Source organism: Temnothorax nylanderi, unplaced genomic scaffold, assembly GCF_030848795.1.
Source record: "Temnothorax nylanderi isolate EJ_2023f unplaced genomic scaffold, tnyl_v1.0 TNYL_tig0018_pilon, whole genome shotgun sequence".
NCBI classification, from domain to species: Eukaryota; Metazoa; Arthropoda; class Insecta; order Hymenoptera; family Formicidae; genus Temnothorax; species Temnothorax nylanderi.
Window position 1 is genome coordinate 1,033,564 of NW_027249080.1, and position 9,518 is coordinate 1,043,081.

The 9,518-nt window shown below is 40.7% G+C and overlaps 1 protein-coding gene across 1 annotated transcript; it reads right to left on the reverse strand.

The window, feature by feature from the left end:
• Positions 1–1,728: 1,728 nt before the first annotated feature.
• On the reverse strand, positions 1,729–7,639 carry Byn (T-domain transcriptional activator brachyenteron). The gene is made up of 6 exons (XM_071699378.1): positions 6,907–7,639; positions 5,434–5,529; positions 3,899–4,142; positions 3,615–3,768; positions 3,295–3,492; positions 1,729–2,898 (listed from the first exon to the last, which is right to left on the reverse strand). The coding sequence occupies exons 1-6, from the start codon at positions 7,224–7,226 to the stop codon at positions 1,988–1,990; spliced, it is 1,923 nt and encodes a 640-aa protein (XP_071555479.1). The 5' UTR covers positions 7,227–7,639; the 3' UTR covers positions 1,729–1,987.
• Between the last annotated feature and the right edge of the window lie 1,879 nt (positions 7,640–9,518).

Here is a 9,518-nt window from a genome sequence, read left to right on the forward strand (position 1 = left end):
ATTAGTAACATTAACAAGTTCACAAGATAGAGCATAAAATGTGCTGCAATAGTATTTGTTTATCGAAATTTAAAATACGAAGAACAAAGTATTCAGCATATAATTAAGTCGTAGTACATTGTACATATTGTTATAATACAAAATATTGAGTAGAAGTAAAATTGATTGGCATTCGGCCTTTCAATATTTGTTATGATACGCGAAGTCGCCACGCACCGTGTTATCTCATTCACGTGGCGAGACGAGTGGCTAACGACACGAACTGTTCCAATATCGTCGCATTATGTACTATTCGAAACGCAAGATACTCGGAAAATTTCAAACGCAATAATTATCTTAAGTAGTATAGTGTGCGTGATTAATTAACTTGCGTAATTAACCACGATTTTCCACGATTCATTTGCGTATTAAGACGGTGATTATTCATCGAAATAAATATTTTACGTTTTATTTGTTTAAATTAAAATGATAGAGAATAAAAATTACAAATTATTAGTGTGATATTTACAGATAACAATTATTAAAATTATTTCGGATATATCCGCTAGAAACTATAAAACAGAAACTAGACAAGATGAAGGAGTACGGAGAGGAAAGACTAGAGAGAAAAGGTCTGTTTTATTGGTATCGTCTTATTGAAAGCAACGCCTTTCGACAGAAGACCATAACGTTTTCTTCAAATCAATTGGTTTCAGATGGTTTTGCAGGAGGTCAAAATAGCTTCCGCTGGTCACAATTTGATTCCTGGACTAGGACATTCATAAAAATGCATTGAACTCAGACAGGATTACAATGAGAAAATGACACGTAATTTTTTATTTCTTGTATATGTAGATGCATCATTTTTGCCGTTTTGATTTGATTCTACTGTACTTGTTGATATGAAATTTATGTAATGACCACAAACATAGTCTAGAGTCGAAATTGCATGAACATTATACATATAAAGTGCAATTAAAATAATTAAGGGATAATTTTCTTATTGTTTAACGATAACGCGTGTTATTTTCTGTTGGAAATTTAGGGCTTTGAAGAATTTATTTTATCTTATAGGAATACATGCAGGAATCCATAATCCTTTAATATTCTTACCTGCTGCCAATAAGAGAGAAATAACTATGTAATCAATAATGCAATGCACAAGATGTTTCACTCAACATTTTTAAATCTCTGTTTTTGGTTAATTAAAAATCAATGTTTTTGCGATAACGTTAAGACATTAAAAATTTTTTAATTATAGAAAATTATTATATAAAATAAATTAATTTATAAAATAAAATATAAAAATGAAAGACTTTTCACGAATTCTTCACGAATTACATACAAACGGATAATAAAATTATATTCAATTAATTTTACAGATGAAATTTATTTTAATAACATTTTTGCTAGAAACTTTTAATTATTAACTTCGAGATTGGAGAAATTTGATTAAAAGATATACGATATTAAAAATTAGAAAGGTGCTATAAATGATGATCCTCTTGACAGTTTTTACTAATATGAATAATTAATCATATGATGAATATCTTCACTAAAAAATTGATTCCAGTTACTTGGCCAAGAAATTAGCTGTTAAAAAGTAATGTGACGTAGAAATAGAATATTCTACATAAAATTTTATTACACTTGAGAAATAATTTTACTTTACATATCACACATCACATTTATAACATTAAAATCTTATTTATGATATGGACAAGACAAAGATGATTTAAAAAAAAAGAATATTTTATCTGCACTTTATTTTCTCATGACATACTTGACATAGCTATTAATATTCGCGATCGATTAAGAATACTCGAAATACTACATTATTTAGGACGGATCGATACAATTTAACATCTATTGTGTGCGATAAGAATTTTCTCAATTAATCGCCGCGATATTCCCCACGTTGACGATGTTGCACACGATACTGAGCTCGGGCGTGCATTTTCGCGTACGCGTTAATGCTTGTGCATAATTTCCAGTGTATAAATTCGAGTCAAATGGCGGTGGTCTGCGGCGCCGGTGGTGGTGTCAACGGCGTCCAAGCGTTCGGCTGCTCGCCGGCGATCTCCGTGTCCTGTCGATGATGATTATGATGATGATGTGGATGATGATGATGAGGGTGGCGATCGACAACCGTGGTCAGGTATCGTCTTTCGTCATCCTGCTGCTGCACCTCGTTCAAAGCGTCTGCGGTTTGCTCAGGATAACCCATCTGGATGTGGGGATGCTCCTTAGGCGGACTGTCATACTCTACGCTGACTGGCGAAGACGTTTCTGTCTGCGGCAATGCCTGCAGATGCAACATCTGCGCTTGGGAATGATGCTGCTGCTGCTGATGATGATGACGATGCTGGTCGGGGGTGGTCGATTGCACCGGCGAGGCGTGATGATATTCGTGAACGTATTCGTTGGCGTCCGCCGGAGGAACGGGTTCTCCACTTTGTGGATGCAAGCCCGCGTGGTGTAAGCCTGCGTGCGAAACGGAACCGTACGGGGACATCTGGTGATGCAGATGAAGATTCAAGTTCAAGTAGGATTGCTGTTGCTGTTGCTGCTGTTGTTGTTGCTGCTGTTGCTGTTCCAACGTGCTGGAGTGTATCCAAGACGAGTCAGTACAGTGTCCGCCGTGTTGCTCCTGAGACGATAAATTCGACGGTACGTACAGAGTGCAGCCGGTCACGGTGGCCGTGGTAGAGACAGTACCGACCACGGCTCTGCCGAGGACCGTGTGCGACGTTGGCGACGGCGACGGCGACGTCGGCCACTCCTGCGACGCGGCGGGCGGCAAGCACGCGGAATTGAGATTCTGCAGCGATTCCGGACTCCGCGGCGACCAGGCCGGAGCCGCTACGTAAGCCGTGGAATGCAAGAGCGGCATCGGCGCGTACGCGTCCGCGTGCTGTTCTGTATATAGAAAAAATAATTAAGCTTTTTTCCACAAAATTATTTTTTTTTACTATCAAAATATAAAAGATATATATATATATTTTTGTACAGTGTCTACATATCGCTATTCATCTAATGACCGCAATATAAAAAAATAACGATACGATAACGACACTTCTGCCCCGTACAGCGGATTTTACATATAGATTTGTGACACTATTATAGCACGTAGGTAACATTTTAGTCGTACTTTTTATGAGCTTAACTTAAAATCGAAAATTTTTTAGTTGTGACAATATTCTTTTAAAAGTGTATATTGACATTATATTGACACAATGCATGTTTGACAAAGTTAACGTCGACAAAGATTTAATTAAGATTTTAATTAACAGACAATAAAAAAATTTTACCTACCATCTTGGACGTACTTGTGTCTCAAAGTATAAGGCGCTGCTCTGCAGGTGCTTCTGTGCCCAGATGTGGTGACGGTGCACGAATTAGAGAAATGATTGCTAACACAAGCCGATACTTGGTTTTGCGCGACGGCTATCGCCGACGCTGCGTTGTATTCGTATCCCATTGTAGGTTGCGGTAGAAACAATGCGCCTGCATCTGTATAATGTTATTCGTATTAGGAACATTTAAACATTGAATCCCGGTTTCGATTTTCGATTCATTTTCAATAATCTTTTCGTTCATATGTTTACTTTACATTATTGATCGCGTCAACTCACATTGCGGATAAGTCTGTGAATCGGCTGGCCTCTCCTTGGCATCGAGAAACGCCTTCGCGAATGGGTTATATTTGATTTTCAGACTCGTAACTTCCTCGTTTTGATACGCCGTCACCGCGATGAATTGCGTTTCGGGGAAACGATAGGTGAGAACCTACATTAACGACAGGATAATTATGATGATAAAATAAAATAACTGAGAACTATCGAAATACTTATTAAAAATAATGATATAAATAATCCAAAAACACACGAAGAAATGAGAGATAAAAAAGAAAACATACCGTTCTCTGTTCTTCGGCACCCACTCGGACTAAATGAACACGTGGCTCGTACTTGTGCAACGAATTCAGCATGATCTGCCCATTACCGTTTGACTTATTCGTTAGTTTGACCTTAGCGAATGATACTGCCTCTTTCATCCAATGGGCTCCGAAATTCGGACTTTCCGGATGTATGTAAATCGGATTAGGCGGAGCCACTTCCGCCTTCCCACCTGGCACCCATTCACCGTTGACGTATTTCCACCTAATATTAATTCAATCAAAGAACAAATTTTATATCTCAATTAAGACAAATGATTTATGTAAACATAATGTGTGTATTAGAGGTACTCATTTCTTCCCCAATAAAAGACTTAGATTACTTCTATTCTTCTTGCGGAAAAAGCGAACGAAGATAAGGTAACAACGATTCGACCTCGGTGAAACGCATACTCCCTCATCTTCGCCAATCTTCGGTTGGCAGCAGTCGGGAGTAAAAACGAGAAAAATTGTATAAAATGATTCGATGAAGAGAATTTACATTATTTGTAGGATCAACAGGAAAATCGTATTTCGTCGTTCTTTTTCGATCTTCCGAGATTGTTTTGCGAAAGCTATTATGAGGCTCTGGAATGCTTCTCGGTTCGTTCAACACCGATGACGAATCGCTGGCGAGTTAAAAATAACGTACTAACAAGTTTAGAATCGACTTTAGCGACGTTACGTGATGCTTGAACGAAAGGGGTACGGTAATTACGACCTGTTAGTGTCCTTCGCGCCCCCCGTTCCTTCTGCTCGCGAGATAAATCAATGCAAATCGGTAACGCGCTCATCCGTGTTTACTGCCTACGTAATATTTCGATGCTATGCGCTTTCTACTCTGCTCAGCATAACTTTGCAATTTGCACAATTTCCGCTTGCTGTTAATTAAAAAATGGTTCAACCCTTCACCCGACAAATGCCGGGTCAAGATTTAAATTTTAGAATTGATGACAAATGCAGTGAAATAAATATTTGAATACATTTGCAACGCTCACGTGATATCTGAAACAAATTCTTTACGTGTGCATTGTACATACAAAATCAAAATAAATATCGTATATATCTCTCTTATAAGTAGATTTTCTACGACTTCAGTTAGTCTACAATTTTAACGCTATTTTTTTTTTAAAAGAAAAACATTTGAAAAGCGTGGTGAAATAAAAATACAATACGTAAAAGTATCTACTCTGGGATAAAAGATGAGTTTGTATGTACGACCACCCCATTTTGCTACCCATTGTACCACCCATTGTGTCATTCACCGTACCACTTCTTGTCATTCAAAAGTTAAACTTTTTCAGTTTAAATTAAATTATAACTCAAAGTGGAATTTTTAAGAAATTCTTTTTTAGAAACTCTTGTGATCCTACTTCCTGAGAAATCTCGACGCTTCATACATATCTACTTAAGAAAAGAAAACTTAAAATTAGAGAAAAATTAACGTGGAAGATAGTTATTGCTTTGGAGAGAGTTAAGGATACATTTGCCGAATTACGTATAAAACTGCATATTACCTGTGCGGATCGACTTGCACGAATTCCAGTAGCAGAGTATACATAGCTGCTGGTTCCAGACCACGTGCAACAACCTTCACCACGGGAAACATCCTCCTACGGACGAAAGTGACATGTCAGAAATGCGCAAGACACCGATCGTAAAGCCCCGGGAGATCTGCGCGCGAGAGATCGATGCCGACGATGGGATCCACGGTGTGGATCAAAAGATAACCGCCGCGCCGCGAACGTGGACAGTGTCTCCTCGGCGCGACTATACATTTACGAGCCGCGTATTAATAAAAACGATTACGGGGGGGGGGGGGTTGTCGACTGCGGGTGTGCAGGTAAAGTGCTTGCTCGTAGGCATCAGCTCGACAGGAGAACGTTTTACAAGAGGATTGTAAGCATCGTAAAGTTTTATTGCCGACGGCTGAATCTTCTCACAATAATCCCGGGGAACTCCGTCTTTCCACGGATCGAGCCTTTATCATTCACTATGGCATCCTAAGTGTACGTCTTGCTCGATATTATCTATTTCTTTACGACAAATAAGGTCAAGATGGGAAACTTTGTCTTTTCGCGGATCGGTCTTTGTCATTCACTTGACATCCTAAGTGTATGTCTTGCTCGATACCCAGATAGCACAGCTGATCTTTATGAATTCAAAAAGATCTGAATCTGATCTTTATGAATTCATAAAGATCAGCTGTGCTATCTGGGTATTCTCTATTTCCTTACGGTAAACAAGGATGCATAAACATGATACGCTTTTCCTAAAAAAGTTTCCGACCGTCAGATAATTTCCGGCCGGGCGTCTATCTCATCGACTATCATCTTAAGATTATGATCGTCGAATTTTCGGCCCCAAAAGGAGCCAAAAAGTCAACAGGAGCATAGTCTAAAAAAAAGGAGGAAAAACAAAAACACTGGTTAAGATATGTTACTTATTATTTATGCGCTGCACATGCCGTACACTTTGTTAGTAACATATCGATTTACTGTCAAAAAGTATATGAACAGAAGCTTTCAACGGAGAGAACTATTTTGTAAAATAAAATGACAAAAAATATGTTAGATTGAAATAGCTAGTTTCTTTCACTTTAGCTTACGGTAATGTTTTCTTGCTATGAAATGGAATGAGAAAGGTATTAAAAGACGCTATTTTTTAAATCTTAAATTGTTAGTTTCCGGTTTTGCTCGCTTAAAATTTTAGCTAATGATATTTTTGTTTCCAGTAAGCAAATACTTCTATCGGATATCGGACGTCTATCGTGAGTAGAAAGATTGCGATATTTCATTCTTATGAGTTTCAGAGTATGCGAAAATCGTGAAATTGTTTTCTCGCGGCATTCTCATTTCGAATGTTCGTCGCTTATATGGTGTATGAATAATAACTATAAAGAATCGATGGTTCAATGGTATCAGAAACTAATCCTTCTTTCGAGATAAAATATTTTTTATTAATCTTCCAATTAATTCGTACACATGTACCTTCCATTTTTCGTGACGATCATCTCGTTCGTGATGCACTGAAATCTAGTCCAGAGCTCCCGGTCTTCCAGCGACAAAGACAGCGGCAATCCTTGACTCCCCGAAATCGCGGCAGGAGGCCCGAGACTCTGTCTCGCGATCGAACCCCGCTCTTCGCGATCCTCTCGATCCTCCACAGGACTCGTTCGACTCTGCCTTCCGCCACGCTCTCGCTCGCGATCTCGCTCCTGTTCGCGTTCCCTTTCACGCTCCCGATCGCGTTCGTGGTACGAGGAACGCGTTGGCGAACCCGGCGTTCGCGGCGCGCCCGCCGGTTGCATCTTTAGCGTTCTCCAATACGTCACCTATACCTCAATCCTTTCACCCTCTCCGATATATCCTCAAATTGGAAATTCAACCGATATTCTGACCCTCGAAGATAATAATATAAACTGTATATGAGAAAAAAACCAGGAAACACATGCGATGCAGTAAATTTTCCAGGCAGACTTTCACGGTGGGGGAGGGAGATAAAAATCTGGATTGCTTTCGCCGTTGATCGATTCGGGGATCCGGAATTCGCGATGTTCCGCGAGAAAATCGGATGTAATCCCGCAGTGGGCAGCGGAGGGGGACGGAAAAGCGTCGTTTGTCGCGGCACCAGACGTCTCCGTCGGCGGCGGAGGATAGGTCGCGTCGCGAGAATCCGCGCCGCGTGGCCGTAGACTCGTAACACTTGGGCGCGATATTTCACACTAGCCGGCGAAGACTCGCCGAAGACTGACCGGCGGTATATCTGCCTCTCTGTTCTCACTTTACGTCCTCTCTTTCTCCGTTCCTCGATGGGTACGCGGCCGTCGAGAGAGGCACCGGCCCGAGTCGCGTTCGCGCTTGCCGGGTGCTAATTACTCGCTAAATTAGGAGCTCACGGGTGCAGCATGGCGGTACCACTGCGGTGTCCATTGGTTGAGGACGATTTGACCGGTCGCCCCGTCGCCACGACAGCGGGTGCCGCCTTCGGTGTCTTGCCTCCACCAATGGACGAGTGACTCGTCTTTACAAATCCACCACGGTTGGTGGGTTCGACAACAAACACGTCGTTCGGCAGTCCGCCCACGTCGCCGGTCGCCAGGTTCTCGATTAGTCCTTGCGGATAACGTACGCGGATCCGCACGTGGTGGACCGAATCGTCGCCGTAATCGTCCCTTTGATTAATCATCAATCGGTCGCGAATTCGTCTCGATCGAAAATATAAGCGTCGCACGGCCGATGGAAAAGAAATCGTCTTTCCAAGGTCGCAAGGAAGTGTTCCTTTTCGTGGACCGGATTCGCGCGGCCGCGACCGAAGTCGCGGCAACGAGACATGTCACCTTTACGAGTTAATATTTGCGTCTGTTGCGCTCAGGAAAGTATGCGGCGCGTATTTGTTCCTCGTGAGAGATAAGTGTTGCTCTCGTTGACAAGGTATAACGGGCCTCGGCGTAGGTATCCGTAAAAAAAAACTCGAGAAATCGTTGCTCTGTCAGTTACTCTAATTTCTATTTAAATATTCATTTTTAATACGAGTGCTAAAAAGAAAAAAAACACGAGTGTGGGACTTTCGATAATACATAATAATGACGATTGTCACGCGAAAAATTAAACGCTCCAAAAAAAAGGTTTTTTGAATATGTGGCAAAAGGATTTCTGTAAAAATAGATCAGCGATCAAACGGCCATCGATTTCAACAAATTCGCTGAGTGTGATGAAAGAAAATACATAATATTACAACAAATTGAAAGAAGGCATAGATAAAGCGTTATACTTTATTAAATTTTAAATATTTTATAAATAGGTGGCATGCATGCGCTTGAATTCACAAAGCTTGCGCCAGATTATGCATAATTCCGGAAAGAATTTCTCACTTGAATTACATATTACTAATGGTCAAGCGTCATTACCAAGATGAAAATAGTCAAAGTAGAAGTCTTTAGTATCGTATATGCGAGATGAGAAGATCTAGGAATCGAACAAGTGCAGGCTGCTCTAACATTGAGTTATTTAACACCCCGGTTAGCATTAATTTCCATTAGCAAAAGTGAGATAGAATCAGCATACTTTTTTACTATACACATACACTTATATTGTCGATGAGCAATTTACTTAAAAAATGAAAAGTGATTATACTCCGTATCTGATTTTGCACTCTATCTTCTCCTACATTATAACTCTTTCTTGGAAATACAGCAAGGCGCCAAAGATTTTGCGAAAATGTCAATAATTTACTTAAAGCCTCGTGATGCATCGCTTCTCGGCCTCAGAAAGGAGGGCCGTCCATGAAATTGACGTTTTGCAGTAATTTCGATATTTGTCGATTATGAAAATGGAGTTCCTCGTCTATCACGAGCGAAACGATTGGGGGGATGGGAATGTGTTGGTCGTCTAGAGTCAAATGAGAAAAATCAACAGAGCGCCGTTCAACCGATCGCACGACGCATCGCGAGTAGATATTTGAGCAGGACCGTTCGTTCTCTTGTTTGCCATCGCGCACAGTTTCGGACAGCAATCGCCGGACGCGAAGACGGCCGTAACCCTATCGGTTATTTGTGCTAGCAATTTCGTGCGGAGAGCATATACTCGTGATCGTCCTGGTG

What these genes read in the sequence shown, in the direction of transcription:
- Byn (XM_071699378.1), bottom strand. Translation starts at nt 7,226, where the DNA reads ATGCAACCGGCGGGCGCGCCGCGAACGCCGGGTTCGCCAACGCGTTCC. An exon ending in GTGCAAGTCGATCCGCACAG is followed by an intron (nt 4,143 to 5,433) that starts GTAATATGCAGT and finishes AATTAATATTAG; the next exon opens with GTGGAAATACGTCAACGGTG. An exon ending in ACACAAGTACGTCCAAGATG is followed by an intron (nt 2,899 to 3,294) that starts GTAGGTAAAATT and finishes TTCTATATACAG; the next exon opens with AACAGCACGCGGACGCGTAC.